At 40.4% G+C, this 16,359-nt stretch overlaps 1 protein-coding gene across 1 annotated transcript; it reads right to left on the reverse strand.

Moving 5' to 3' along the window:
* Positions 1–972: 972 nt before the first annotated feature.
* Positions 973–16,255, reverse strand: etnk1 (ethanolamine kinase 1). Its single transcript, XM_024294637.2, has 8 exons — positions 15,675–16,255; positions 10,893–11,152; positions 10,555–10,674; positions 9,354–9,496; positions 5,434–5,517; positions 5,198–5,358; positions 3,152–3,225; positions 973–2,977 (listed from the first exon to the last, which is right to left on the reverse strand). Exons 1-8 carry the CDS (start codon positions 15,819–15,821, stop codon positions 2,905–2,907), a joined length of 1,062 nt encoding a protein of 353 aa, XP_024150405.1. The 5' UTR covers positions 15,822–16,255; the 3' UTR covers positions 973–2,904.
* Between the last annotated feature and the right edge of the window lie 104 nt (positions 16,256–16,359).

Here is a 16,359-nt window from a genome sequence, read left to right on the forward strand (position 1 = left end):
AGCTAAACTCTAAAAGAGCCTAAAATTCCTCAGTAAACTAAATTAGTCCAAAAAATTAGCATGTTACTCAAATATTGGCTGAACTCTAAATTAACCTATAAAAACCTCAGTAGAAAACAAATTTGCAAAGACGTTACCATTTTGCTAAAATATTAGCTAAACTCCAAATTAGGATAAAAAAACCTTAGTAGATCCAAAATGAGCCCCCAGATTGTTTAAATACTAGCTAAACAGGCTGCAGAAAGGTGCAATAAAAGATCCTGTTCTATGTGGGTCTCGATCGGCCAGATTGAGAACAAAAAATTAAATAAATATGTCTTTGATAGTGTTTGGGGGCCCGGGCCAAATGGGAAGGAGGGCCGGACCCGGCCCGCGGGCCGTAGTTCGGGGAACCATGCTCTATGTGGAGTCCCATTGAATCATTCACTTCTATTTAACCATATTCTCTTCCTAAATGTTCTTGTACAAGTTTAGAGTTGATTAGCATTAACACACCAGTTAATTGTACTGTGTGGATCAAAACTTGTAACACACATCCTAAAGATGGAGTTTGTTCTTCTACTCATTTGGTCTGATCTAACCTCATCCATACATCTCCCTCTCTTGACTGGTGAGAACCTTTCAAAACCTTTTTTGGGACCAAATTTAGTGTTCTTCTGATAGTATTGCTCTGATCTGCAGCGACTCCCAAGAAGCTTTTTTTTACTTTTTTACTGCGATTTAATAAATCAATAAATCTGCTTTTCTTACCAGGAATGCCCTCCATTGAGGAATGGCCAGTTATTTCATTTGTCACAATAACTGTTCTTGCTCTGATACTTTCTTAACATCTTGATAATCATACACTTCTAAAAGATATTTTTTCTTTATCACAAGTTATTCAAGGTAGGGTCAGCCAGATAAAGGATTATCAAACCAAGGTCGCTGCGGTCCAGGCTCTGGGATGGAATAATGACAAAAAGTCAACTATAAAATCAGAAACTTTATTTAAACAACTTTTAGATAAAACATACAAATAAAACCCAAAGCATAGTTAAAAGATACATTATAAACCAAATCTTTCAGATATATTTAATGCTATGTGCCTGATCACAAAAAGCTTAAGTACAACTTAAACTATAGTTTGCAAAAATAAAAGTAAGTTTGATGTTGCAGCAATAAACTGCAAATAAAGTTTTTGCAGTTTCTTCAAACATTTTTTTTTTCACATTAAAAAAAAACAAACTATGTACACGACTGCATGTTATTCCCGTACATATACACATATTCTACAGTGGCTGGAGAACAGGAAATACCAGCTGAAAGGTGGTAGTCCAGTGAATCTTTCTTTAAATGTTTCCAAGTTGGAAATGTTACTAGCAGGTAGAACGATAGAAAACAAACATTAACGTTGAATAAACTCCTTAATGCTAAATGTGGCGAGAGCATGTTACCGTTCCGCCAAAGGAACAAGCCCACTCCCCACAAAACTGTTCTCCAACTCATTCCAGACGCGAACAATCCCATAATGATAGGACCTCAAAACCATGTGTGTGAGAACACGGGAGAGAACGCTGCTTTCTTTACTGATGTTTTTTTGGGAATATGAAAGCCTTTAGTTGAGCTCTACCTGTTTTTTTTCCCAGAGTAACGAGACAATAATACACTCAAAAGGAGTCATTTCTACTTTTTGTAAAGACTTAAATATTTGTTTGGGATGTCAATGAAAAATCTTAAAAATTTGCAGTTTTCCACTAAAATGGTTCCTTAGATCTTTCTTTTTTCCTCAAATGGAGTAACTCAACAATCCGCTGGTTGCAGCGTCCTGAGGTAATGTCGGCAGTGACGTGCTTTGGTCAAAACATCAAGGGATGGAGTACAAACATCCCATATTAACCATGTCTTCACAGCTCCGTTCATAGCAGCAATTCTTTTGGAGAGGGGTTGAAAGGGAGCCACTAAGCTCCACCCCCACCCGAAAAAGGAGTGCCTTTTAAATAACCAGCGTTACAGCTTTGTGATGCTGATTTCTGAGGTGCAGTGAATGCAGCGTGGAGTGAACGTCAGTGAATGTCCGGTTCTGTGACGTCACAAAATCACGGAAAAGGCGCCAAAGATCGAGGCCAGGTTTTCCAGATGGTCCATACCATTAGATTTTTTTCCTAACATACAGACCTTTTCAACTCTGTTATAAATATAATACTTCAAATCAATCCTCAACTGTTCCAGACTTTGAAGAGGATTCGTTACAGTTTGGTCTCCACAAAGCTGGCCCAGAGAGAGAGCGGGCCCCCCGCCCTGATCCAACATGGAATGTTCCTTTCAACAGCCGTTTCAATCCACACCAGGATTTGGAAAAACTTCAGATTTTGACATCAGAAAAAAAAGTCACATGGCATTCCAACTCCAATATGAAAATAAAATGAATGTTTGTGTTTTTCCTATCTTATTGTCCAAAAAGATCATTAAACAAACAAACTGATGCTCTGATGGAGCGTCAACAGGTGAAAGGCATTCTGGGAAACTTAGGTGAAAACAGACTAAAGATGATGAGGTCTCTATTAGATTTCCTTTTTCTTTTTTTCTTTTTACAGCCTGATGCTTTATGTTCAACTAGTGTTTGTTGGGCTCCTCCCACATTTGGGTCCTCCTCCAAAATAAAACGCCTAAAAGCTGCTTCTACATCAGTGAGCCAAGTCTATTCAACATTTACAAACTTGGTGTTAATGTTTTACGGCTCAGTCTGGCCCTGAACATCAGTGGTTAATAATCAAAGTGAGGCTACAAGTTAAGATCCTGGTGGATTAAGAAGGATTTCCAGGAGACGAGCGGTCTTCCCGTGAGAGCCCTGAAGGGGGAGCTCTGCAGCTGTCATGGAGTGGTGCCGCAGAAGGGAAAAGAAGATAAGTAGGTGAGTTTTTTGTTTTATTTGGGTAAGCTAAGCGCTGCTGCCTCTGGTTTCATCTTGAAGTACTGGTTGAAGCGCAGGACTGCGTATCTGCAGACACAGAAAAGGCAGCATCAGCACCCAGATAAAAATGTACACGACACCTAAAACCCACAGGCGCCCAGCAACCAGAATACCACACCACCATTTTGGACAGCGTGTACTGCTCATCAAGCGGTTCCTTTGATAAAGCCGTCAGTGGCTGGCTTTAAAACCAAGACGTACCCGAGGAAGTCAAAGTCGATGGTGGAGAACTTGGCCTGGATCAGAGCCCACAGACCCCAGAAGAAATGTGAAGCCTGCAGACAAAAAGCAGGGACTCAGAAAGGCAAATGCATGACTGAGCGCTTAAACATTCACAGTTTATCACCCGTATCACTGCAGAGAAAAGATCAACCCAAGGACGTTCTGTGGGGGCTGTAGTTTGAAATGTTACTAGAAAACATCCGTCACCGCCAGATAAAAGAGTAAACTTTTTAGATCTTTCTAGATGCTTTAACAGTTGACTAACCCTATGTGCCTACAGCCTGGAGTCTCCAGCAGGAGAGAAAATTAAATATGACTTAAAACGAGACGAACAGGTTTGCTGAAACCAGAGCAGTCAACAAAACAAAAGGCATCACGAGATGGTCCTTAATTACAGCGTGATGCTGCAGATAACACCGACCTGCTCATGTGACAGCACAGGGGGAGTTTTTCTGAGTAAAAACAAAAAGAATTCAAGTCGGGGCCTTTTTCCTACGCAATAGAATGAATTGAATTCAGAAGTGTTGAAGAGTTTGAGAAAGTCATGAGACCATCCTGCTCTCAGCATATGAACTCAACACTAACACTGTGAAAACGCAACCAAAACACTGATGGAACCATCTAGACTACTTAGTCAAAACACAACCTCCTAAAATGTTGCATGATGGAACATTTTGGAGGGGAATAGCACATTAATGAAAAATCTGAGATAGATTCCAGTTTCAGTTTGTTATGCATCTGAACTGTTGTGATCAAAAGTTTATATACACTTGTAAAGATCACAATGTCATGACTGTCCTGAGTTTCCGGTTATTTCCATAACTCTGATAGAGAGATTAGAACAGATACTTTAATGTCACAAAAACAATCATGAAGTTTGGTTGTTTTATGACTTTATTGTGGGTCAACGGAAAATGTGACCAAATCTGATGGGTCAAAAATATCCATACAGCAATGCTAATATTAGGCTACATGTCCCTTTGCCCTTTCCATTTCACATGGGCTCTTCTGATGGCCATCCACAAGCTTCTGGCTGAATGTTTGACCACTATTCTTGCACTCTCCAGATTTGGTCACATTTTCAGTTGACCCACAATCAAGTCATAAAAGAACCAAACTTCATGGTTGTTTTTGTGACATTTAAGTATATGTTCTAATCTCGGTATTAGCAAAAAATCTGAGTTTTAGAAATAACTGGAAACTCAAGACAGTCAGGACATTGTGATCTTTACAAGTGTATGTAAACTGTTGACCACCACTGTATATGAGAACTGGACTGAGTGACCCTTCCCCATGGCGTTCCAAACAGGAAGTACCTGCTGGCTCCAAGAAGCCAAAATCCCATAGACTTCTATAGAGAAATAAACAGTTGTTACTCATTCTATTTGTTGGAATAATCATTCTTGCTCCGATACCTTTTTAACATCTTGATAATCTTCTTTTCCAGAATGTTTTGTCCTTAGTGCAAGTTATCCAAGTTATAAACTGGTAAATTCTGGTTTTTGTGTTCACTCGTTTCTCACGCAAAAACAACTATGACACAAATAACAGTCAATAAATCAATCAAGATGAGAGCATCTTCTTTTCTGTATTTTCCATTCAATTTAACAAGTAATGTCTTCAGCATTTTACAGCAGAACTCCATTTCATTGTTGACATTGTTTCCACTATCGCAGCTCTTCAACAGTTTCATCAATTAACATCATCCCAGTTGATCCTGACTGGGAGAAAAGCTGCTTCTCCAGTTAAAGGGTTAAATATCTATGCATGTTTATTATTTATTTTTTATTGTTTAAAAATGAACCTTACTAAACCAGATTAACAACTCCACTAACAATGTTAGTAAAGTAAAATACAGCAGTAAAGTGTTAATGCATTGAACACAGTTCTAACAGATTCTTCTCTGCTTCTCTACATTTCAGAATCTGTTGGAATCATGTAACTCCACAAATAGAGTTGGAAGAGTTATGGCAGTTTGGCAGCTCCACATTAAAACCAACAAAAACACACAGTTGAAGTTCTTACCAGGGCAAACTGGTTGACTTGGACGTAGAGGGTCTCCACCTCTACGTCCGTCACTTCACTGCCCAGACCTTTGAGCTCCTTATAAGCCTCAAGGTAGGAGCGGAGCCAGAGCAGCTGGATGGAGCGCTCTGGGTAGTAACTATAGTCCACCTCATTCAGACCTGAAAACACACATTTGAAATATTTGGTATCACTTCCTGCTTTGTTTTAGTTGTTTTTATGTGGTGTGGTCTTACCAGCAAACTCGTTGAAATGATTTCCGATGTCGAAGGCTTGGTAATTGTACCCGGCGTACTCATAGTCAATAAACTTTATACTTCCTGGAAAGAGAAGCAGCTTTGTTTAGACAACAGAGGCCACACAAGGCTCCACATTATTTGCTTGTTTCCCTGTTGATAATTCAAACCCTAGCTTTGCTCTTATCAAACTGACTAGTCGGCTGAGTTAGTGCCGAACAAAAGGGCAGGAAGTAAGAGTTTGCATTCTTGAGGGACTGAAGGAGAAGGAGGTAAGAACATGGCGTCAGGGGCATCAATCACCCCGGAAAAATGTTAAAATATCAATTAAAAAAGGGAAGTTTGAAAACACCAATATTTGAAAATGGTAAAGAAACTGAAGGATAAACACAGACAGCAAATACAATGTTTGAGGCAAAACACATGGAGAACAGAGTAGAAAGAAATGTACACCAGTGGGTTATTTGTTATGGATGCATGCAGAGAGTAAATAAATCAATAAAAACGGAAACCACTAGGAGGAACCTGTTTGGAGAACAGGAAAAGAAAGGCAGAGAGACACAAAGGGAAAGACTTCTGAAGATTCCAGTAGAATCTGCTCAGCCAGTCCAGGCAACAACACATTTCAGGATTTATTAAAAATGTGCAAAATCTAAAGTCTGCTGCACTCTTGTGCTACGTTCACACACATGTGTAAGAAACTACTTTCAATATAGTTACTAAACATGCGAAAATGAGCCTTTTTGGACTTGTGTGTTAAATTTTCTCGTGTTCACACATAGATACACAAATTGTTATGTCTGTTTTAAGGCGTACAAAGCGTGCTCCCATTCAAGCGTCCACTTCCAATGAGAAGTCTGTGTAAAGCCGTGTGTTTTAGACTTCTGTGTTCAAAACTGTCAACAAATGGATACACGAGTTTTTAACAACTGTTTTCAGGGTCCATGTACAAAACGTGCAGCTATTGAACGCGTCTTCAAAAGCACGTGTCAAAGTCAAGGCCCAGGGGCCGGATCCGGCCCTCCAGGTAATTCTATCCGGCCCTCCAGATGATTTTATTTTATTGTTATTAATGACCTGATGTTATCTTGTACTCATTTATAACTTGTATAATTTTGACTAAATATATTTTTATGGAGAGTAAAATATTGAAAGTTATTTAAGGTTTAAGTTGATTTATTCTGGAATAATATTCCTGCCTTTTTATTATTCATAATTATTTTAAAAAGTTACAGTTTTAAAGTTTTAAAAATTGCCATTCTGCTAGCCTGTCGACTATTTTGGTATTTACTTAAATTTTTAAGGCTATTTGGGAGTTTAGCTAATGTTTTAGCTACATGCTAGCAGTTTTTGCTAATTTAAGCTTTTTTCAGTTTTTTAGGATATTTTGAAGTCAATTAATGTTTGAGCTGCATGCTAGCTGTTCTAGGACTGAACTAGAAAAAAACAAAAGAGAAGTTATTTTTGTTTACAGAAGCTCCAAATTATTACAAATTCGTTGAGGACAAATGCGCGTTCAAGAAGCGGGTTTAACAACTTTTTGAACGTGCATCATATTCCCAGGTAAAGCTGCAAAAGTTTAAAAATGCATGTTGAAGCAGTAAATGTGTTGCCATCTGAAAAATCAGAAAGGTTTGCGTTGAAATTTGAGAGGGAAAGCAGTCAACCTCAAAAATCCAAAGCCTTTTTTCCAGAAGCCCTCTGAGATAACTGCATCAAAATAGTCAAAAATAAATGTTTAAAAAAAAGTTACATTGTTTTTGAGGTGGTACTGAGCTAGCAAAAACAAAAGACACGTTGAGGTGGGTTACCAGCCGGCGTGCAGGTCCTAGCGGGACAACTGAACACCTTCCAGGCAGTGGCTATAGCCCTCCTGTGCAGCAGATGAAAAGGTTTGGGCAAACATCTTTCACACATGCTCACTCTCTCACGGACATGTTTAGATTCACTCCATTCTTTCGTCTTGCACACCGTTTCGTAATGTCTGGGCTCGCTGCCAAGCTCTCAGTCCACCCCCCCACACCTTCAACCTTACTGCCGTCAACCCACCACTTCCTTCCAACACACCCCCCTCAATGCTGCTCTCCTATTGGCTTTCAGAGAGGCATCTCTGTTTTACTGACAGCTCTGAAATGGGTACAAACTGAACCAAATCAAAATTCACTTTTCTGTAAAAAAATAATAATGATAGCTGTCCTATTTGTAGTTTTGGTGATACAAGAAGTAGCTGCTTTGTTGGTTTTATTAAACACTCAGCGAATAAAGCTGAGGAGCAGAAACGTGGCATTAGAGCCAAAGAGAAGCAAAAGACTAAAAAGAAATTCAGCTCTCACGGAAAGGGTTTGGATTTCAGACCGACGGCTGGTTCTCTCGGTTCTGGTGGAAGCAGAACTTTACGCAGAGCAGCTCGTAAAATCTAAAGATGCTGAACATCTTTCCTTCTTTTAGTCGGTTCTATTTGAGGAGGATTTTTCTCTGTAAAATAATACCCAGAGGCACTTCTGCAGTAACAGCCACGATGGGATCAGAACCAACACTTTTGGACTGGTTTGATTTCATCTGCCAGTCTCAAACACAAAATCAGTTTCATTTTATCAGATCCCCTTTTTGGTTGGTTGGTTTGATTTTTTTAAACAAAACAAACAAAAATAAAAGCAGAAATGTATCACTAGATAGACTAGAAACAAAGAAAGTGAGTTTTGTGTTGGCGACCATGACAATATGGTGTCATTAAAGAGCAGTAGGAAGGTTTGGGGGTCCTACTGCTGCCAACGAGGGGGGCAGACTATGTGAAGGCCCTCAGAGGTGTCTGGGGTTTGTCTCTCTCCATTCCCTCCCCAGGGGAGAGGGCGGTGCAGCTGCAGCCTCCTCTGTCATTCCTAGGGGAGAAAGGCTAAAACAAGGAGCTGTGAAAAGTCCCCCCGCCCCCATTGAAATGAACAAGGGGCCGACAGCTCCCATACAGGCCTGTGCAGACCTCCATCCACCTCCCGTAAGCAGGCCGATTCATAGTGAATGTCAAAATATTCTCATAGTAGTTAGGAACAACAGACTAAAATTAAGGAATAATAACGATTGTAATAATCACTGCAACACTGTAGATGTAAATCTATCAACACTTGAATGTAGGGCTGCCACAAATGATTATTTTAGTAGTCGACTAATCACTGATTATTTTCTCTGATTAGTCGACTAATCGAGTCATGAGCAAACTGGATGTAAAGCACACATCTTAACCATCATTAGCTTTAAACTAACAGAAAACTAGACATAGCATTACCTGTGATGATGCTAGTGTGAATGCTGTAAGCTGAATTTGGCAGCTGAAGATGTTGAAATTGATAGCTAAAACGCTGAAGCTGAAATTGCTTAAGCTAATAGCTAAAAACGCTGAAGCTGATAGCTGAAATTACTTAAACTAATAGTTGAAAATGCTGAAGCTGATAGCCACCTAAAATATTAATGAAATGCAAAATTAGCCTAAAAAAATTTAGACAAAACAGCATGTAGCTGAAATATTAGCTAAACTCCAAATTAGCCTAAACCTTAATAAATGTCAAAATATTCCAAAAAGCTAGCAGTATGCTATTATAACTTTCTACTTTACTACACGCTGACTCCATATAATATAAAGTAACGACTAATCGACTATTAATTTAGTCATCGACTATTTTAACAGTCGATTAGTCGACTAATCGTGGTAGCCCTACTTGAATAATGATATTTCAGATTGCTGAATGCAGGGAGAGTACATTTACCTCAACATGCATTAAATTCAACAGTTTAACCTCTGAATTCCACCACAGCAACTATTTTCAAACACTGATGAGAAGTGAAACCAACAACCATCTCTTTGAGTCTTCCTCATCATTTTTCCTCTCAGTTAAAGATTTAAACTGTGCTCGGCCAAGTGAACTCACCTTCCCTCTGGTTATAGATGATGTTTTTGCAGAGAAGGTCATTGTGGCACAGAACTACAGGGGAGCCCAGCACAGTTAATGACTGCTGAAGCCAGACCAGTTCTTTTCTGAGGCACTGCAGACTGGGAACCTCCAAGCTCAACCTGGAGGGGGCAGCAGAGAGCGATACATGAAAGAAACCAGCATGTCATACCATACCATAGCAATCCATGCAGAATTTAAAGAGGAAATAAGAGCAAAAATGCAACTGATAAACATTTATTAAAATATTGAAAGGAATTTACAAAAAAAATCCACCTGGTACTATTTTGGGCCTTCTTCTTTTTCATACATATACATTATCTCACAACAGTGAGTATACCCCTCACATTTCTTTTCATAAACAATGAAGCAAAGACGACTGACACAATGAAATGCAGTCAGTGTCCATCTTGTGTAGAGGTGTACATCTATTTTTCTTTCAAAATTATTAAGTACACAGATTTTTATAAATGTCAACTCGCTAGTTTTGGTTTGTGGAATTGTGATTTCAAAACGATGCGTTTTTATTATTCGTTTTTATTTATCATCTCCTCATTGAGATCTGAATGATGTTTTGCGTTGATAGATTTGTTTGTGGTTTAACCTTCAGGGCCACCATAGTTAACCCTAAAACACCAATAATGTCACAGTGACATCTGAAAACTGGCTTTTTGACCTGCCATAAATCTTCAACCGTTTACACCATCACCGTGAATCAGCTGATTCTGACGAGGAGAGAAGCAGCTTTTTTTCTGGCTTTGCAACATATCAGTAACGTAGAGCGCTGAGAGACGAATACACTCAAAGAGAGTGCTGCTGCACAAAGCAGCTTTTCTCCACAGCGGTATCCGCTGATAAACGTGGACTACGCATTTACTTAATGTATGGATATCAGCGCGCGGTTCGCCTACTCAGACATTTACAATTATATATAGTTACTTTCGATTCAGAATTGCATTGATTATGTTAACGGTTGAAAAGTTACGGTGGACAAAAGAAAGTAGCCAAATCACTGGAGCAAAAGGAGCTCAAGCTCAAGAATACTTTCCCAGGCAAACAGATGTTTTTATGTCTATATAGATAATAGCTGCAAAATAGATCCCAACTGTTCAACACATGACACTGTCTTTGTCTGGCTGCAGTTTGATGTTAGCTAAACTTGAGTATTACAATCTCCCACCTGTGGTACTTTGAGATGAGAGCCAAGTACTTCCCCATCTTCAACCATAAATCAGACTGGGGTACCCAGCCATTATGGGCATGGATTGCATGGTATTTGGCCAGCTGCCTGGCAATTAACCTGAAAAACAGAAAAAAAACATCACTATTAACAATAGTTTAGGTTTTGGTTCGCACAATAGTTTGGGTTTAACTGCACACATTTTATTCTTTCCATTAAAAATTGACAAATCTACTTAACACCATCATTTAACAGTGTTTCCGTCCTTTGAAAAACAGATTTAAAGAATTTTTTTTTTTTGCATTCTTCATTACAGAAGCCTCCATTTTCCTTCTTACCTAAAAACCGGCTGGTGGCGGATGTGTTCCGGCTCCAGGGCAGTTCCTTGCAGAAACTCGTAGCAGAGGCCATTGTTGAAGGTACAGTAAAGCTGTGGCGCACACCGATGTGTGTGCAGAACACGGAAGCTTTTCACCTCATTCTCTCGATCCACCAGCAGCTCCGTTTTGTTACCATATATCCGGACCAGAACCACGTCCTGCAAGATGGGACCCACGTAGCAGCCGAGGAGTTTATTAGTAATTCCGTCAGTGAACACCTGTAGAAAAATAAAATTTAAAAAAAATCGTGTCAAAATTTATATTTTTTGCTTTACCACCTGATTTTTTTCCCCTAAAAATGTGATTAAAAATGTTCATTAGTTTGAGGTTTTGATGAAGTCAGACTGAAATTCAGACACAACAGCAGCTTTGTTTGTCTGCATTAAGCGAAACAATCTACTCTGAAGCTTGGAGCATTTTGGAGAGGCCGATAACAAAGCACCCCCCAACTGTTTTGTTGCTCTTGTCAACCAAGAACGGCAGGACTGTGAGGAATGTGGCTACTTGCATTAGGAGAATGACTGGCATCTGCTGATTCCAGTGCATTTCATTGAGGAAAAATACTGGAAAGCATGTGACTGAATTCCACCACGACTGTGTTTACATCCTCCCCACCTCCACTACTCCAGACAAAAAAACAGGGGTGTGTGAGCAAGCACTGCAGAGACTGGCTTTCAGTTCAGTGGGCTGGGCCATTTCACTATCAGCCAACATAAACAGCTTTTTCTGCTCTACACCTCCTGGGGCCCGTTTCAAGAAGCAGGTTTTGTTGAAACTCTGAGTTTGTGAACTCCGAGTTAAGGAAAATTGAGTTTCCGTTTTCAGAAACGAAGGTAACTTAAACCCGTGAAAGTGGGCTAAACCAAACCCATTTCACAAAGTTGGCTAAGCTGAAATCTGAAAACGGAAATATAAGCTGAATGGAAATCTTTACACCTGAAGATGAATGTCAAGACATCCACCATGCTAACAGAGACAAATCAAATACTAGATTTGACATTATTCAGAACTAATCCTGAATTGAAATGATTCAAATGTTGACGTACGCATTAACTCTGGCCGCTATTTTTTCCCCACGACAACTCTCTTTGTTTTGCCACTGCAGCTGTGTTGCTTTTCTTGCGGAAAATGTGCCCATAGTCGGCATATGCTTGTAGGAACACATCAATTTCTGTTGCTGCGAAGTATGACACCCTTGGTGAATCGTAATGTCTTTGTTCCATTGCTCAAGGCTCTTTATGGTCGCGACGCTCACACCTAACTGAGTCCAACGACTCAGAGTTGATTGAACAAACTTTTTTCAGCTGTTCTGTAACCGATAACTCTGAGTTTGCCAACTCTGAGTCACTCAACTCAGAGTTCAGGTTTGAACTCTGAATTTGTTAGACCTGCTTCTTGAAACAGGCCCCAAGTGTTTTTCCTCTAGAATGCTTTGTCATCTTGACTGAAATCATTCTACAAATACCAGTGGATTTTACATTCTTTTCCATTAAAGTGTACTGGTACGAGTACACTTTGTGCTTTTCTATTGAATCAATGACAGCCATTACATAATAAGGACACCTGGCAAATGCAAGCAGTCTTCCAGTTTTACCTCTTCCCTTCATCTAACACGCCAGCTTCAGCTAGGAGACCCTAGAATTGTGGGTTCTTTGTGCCAAGTGTGTGAAATGAAGCAAGTGAAGCACACAGAATGCCTAAGGCAGGGGTGTCAAACTCAATCACATGGGCCAAAATTCAAAACACACCTTAGATCTCAGGCCGAACAGGAAAAACTTTGAACACACAAAAACTAAATTTTGAAAACTGTAACTTTTTAGCATAATTATGAATAATAAAAAGGCAGGAACATTATTCCAGAATAAATCAACTTAAACCTTAAATAACTTTCAATATTTTACTCTCCATAAAAATATATTTTGTCAAAACTATACAAGTCAGAAATAAGCTCAAGATAACATCGGGTCATTTATAAGAATAAAATAAAATGATCCAGCCCCCGGGTCCTGACTTTGACATATGTGGCCCAACGGCTACAGTCAGGAAACAATGGCTACAAGTGACCAATTAGAATATATTTTAACATTAGTTTAATTTAGGAGATTTTTGGCAAACAAAACATCAGAAAAAAAGCAGCACACAACAGATGTCACAAACTACTTTAGGATAGGATGCAGAAGTCTAATTGGCCAAAACGGAAATCAGAGGGGACATTACAAGTGTTTCACTTTTTTAAAATGATTCTTTTTCTTAAAAAACCCAATCAGATAAAGATAGTGTTGTTGTAGTTTTAACATGTTTTGTAACATTTTGATGACGTAGAACATATATAGGAGAAAATTACGCACAAAATTGCATTTCTGAGTATTTTTTTATTCAAATAGTTGTGAACAAGTAGCACATTAAAAAAATGCAGTTTGATGTAGAAAATATGCTTGGCGGGGCCACAAGCTTCCTGCTCCACCCCATTCTGATGCATGCAGTGTGGCCAGAATTCAATATCTAAATTTTGGCAGGTTGCATCTGCCAATCAGGAACTCAGCTTTGGGCACATGACGTTTTCAGTGACTCACTCAGCAGGTAGAATACAAATCCAATGCAAGCATTTTTGTTCTGAGCTTCCATCTATTTCCTTAACTCGTTGGGGCCTCGAGGCTGCCAAAGCTCGTCGAATCAAAGAGAGTTCTGGAAACACTTTTAAAATAAATATAAATAATATTCAGAGAGGGACCTGTATTATGTGTATTATATTGTCAATCCGCTCTACAAAGAACCCCAAAGAGGTATTTTGATCCATTCACACATTTCTGAGTATTCCTCTAAAAATCTGCGCTCTTAGCAGCAGCTCCTTCCACAACCACGAAAACGAGCAGGTCCTCACGATCTGATGTCACACATTAAGGACAGCCCCTTTCAGGAAGAGTCTCCTCTGACAGGTCCACCCCCAGTCTAAATGTACCCTCACACTGAAGGAACTTTAATTTAATGTAAAGACGCAATCTGCTGCGGAACCATTTCGGCAGCGGGAGCAGCGCAGCGAGCTTGATGCAGCGCGTCAACCAATCAGCTTTGGGCATGTGACGTTTTCAGTGACTAGATCAAAGAGTAGAAATAACCATTCAAGATGGCGGATCAATGCAAGGATTTTTGTCATGAACTTCCATTCATTTTCTCAATCCGTGGGGGCCGCTATGTTCCTGGAAACTGTCCCAGTTACTGTTGAGCGAAGGCGGGATACACCCTGGATAGATCGCCAGCCTGTTACAGAGCTCACTGAGCTGGATGGACGGCTACGCTAGCCACCCGGCTGGTGGATAGCTTAGTGAGCTATTGAGCTCCGCTCTCCTGGCTGTGGCAGAGCTGATAGCGAACGTTGCTGCCCAGGCTGTGGGTCCCTTGTCAGCAGAGCCTGCTCTGCTTCCTGCTGGCGGTTAGTTGCCCAGCAGCCCGGAGACGTGCCGCGAGTGCCGTCGAAGCACGCGAGATCCCTGTAGTGTCATGGGATTATCGTACATTATGTGGCAACAAACGAATTCCAGAGCAACTTCGGCGGTTGCGCCGCGGCAGGGAGGTCAAGGTGTTGAGCAGTAAATTTGACAGGCGCCAAAGCAGAGGCAGTAGACACAAATTTGTGACCTCGGCCGCGTTTGGTGTGAATACAGCATCAAGCAAACACCCAATTTCTTCACTGAGCTAGTGGTGATCAGCCAAAAAAAAAAAACTCATTTTAGATGAACAGTACCGTATGTTATCCAATTGTGTCCTGATCACTCCACCCCCGGTCGGGCACAGTCATGCAGGCACTGAGTGTATTTGTGTTGTTAACCAGTGTAGTGATGGTCGGGGCAACTAAAGGCCGATAGGTATGTCCATCCATTTCTGAAAAAGTTTGGATGTTGTTTATTTTTGTGGGTGAAATGCAGACACACTGCCAAAGAACTGGCTTTAGGATGACATCATGAAATGGGCGGCACCCACACCCAACGGCAGGCGGAGCTTCAGGAATTGGGTCGTTTTACTTCCGGGTAGGGAAAAAAAAAACACGTGAAAATAACTAATATTTGATAAGTAATTGGAGTTCAGTGTTGAAAAAGTGATACACGATCATATATATGGGTATAGTTTAATGTGAAAGGCTTAAGAAAATCAGGGTATGGTATTAACTCTACTGAGAAAAGCATACTACTTATACACAAAAAGTGAAACTTTTTAAATAGACAATCAGATCAAACCACAGTCCAACAGGATTACATGATGTCATTTAGTTCTGCTAAAAAAGTCATTCTCTTCTAGAAATTTCTCTAGTTCATTTTTAGTTATTTTCATAGCTTCAAAAGTTTACAGGAGAAGCGGAACAATAAATAAATAAAACAAGAGCTGCATTGACTTAACACTGCCTGGCTGACATTATTCCTCGATTAGTGTTAGTCCCATGACGACGTTCCTGCATTTGCATGAAAGCTGCGCCCGAAGAGGAATGGCGCAGGTTTTATTAGCACAGGAAAGCTTACGTCACATAAATAAACGACGTGTGTGCCGTTCATTCAATATATAAAATAGGATAATATTAGAGTGGCGTTCTCTCTGTCGATTGTCCCGGCTGACGTCAGTTACATTCGAAGTCTGGGGGGGAAGACGCCCCGCGCTAGCTAACGCGCTACTTTAAACCATTTCTTTTAAAACTCAACATAGCGGTATACACGGAGATGCAAACACAACACGCGTGGAAACATGAAGTACCTTTATTTTGACCTCTGACGGTTTCCAGTTCGGTCTCAGCTCCTTCAGCAGCATGAGAGCGCCGGGTCTGTAGTCGCTGTCGTCAACCGTCGTGTCTATTTTCGGCACAGCGGGCGCCTCGTCGGGAACATGAATGTAGCTAGCCATGGTGGAGCTGTGTCGTTTTCAAACGCGTTTTCGGGACTGCGGTGCAGGTCTGGGCGGCAAAGTGCGCAGCGTCTGGCAGTACGTGGAGAACGTGGAAGTATATAAGACTTCTATCAGCCACACAGTAGCGAGGCACTGTCAGTCCCCGATCCCCTTTCCCTAACCACGCCCTAATAGCGCGCATGTATATTACGTCACTTCCTCTTTGCCGCCAAACTTTGCGACGGTGGAGAGTTTTGGATTTGATTTGCGTCAGCTGGATTTGATTTCCGACAGTTGGGTGATCGGGTAGCCGAAACAGAGATCCGACAACTGTATATTTAACAGCTGATCGCCACAGTCGCTACTATTTCATAAACCATATCCCCAAAACATCAATTCTTCTGTCAGTAACAGATCAATCCTTCAACAGAGTCACCACGTTCAAATGATGACATGCAGTTACAACCGAAAGGTAAATACGACTTAGTTTAAGTCCTTGATATTTGTGCTTCGTTGCTAATTTAAACAGTTCATACATTTCCTAAATAGAACGTTA

The sequence above is a fragment of the Oryzias melastigma genome, linkage group LG23 (assembly GCF_002922805.2).
Source record: "Oryzias melastigma strain HK-1 linkage group LG23, ASM292280v2, whole genome shotgun sequence".
In the NCBI taxonomy this organism is placed as follows: domain Eukaryota; kingdom Metazoa; phylum Chordata; class Actinopteri; order Beloniformes; family Adrianichthyidae; genus Oryzias; species Oryzias melastigma.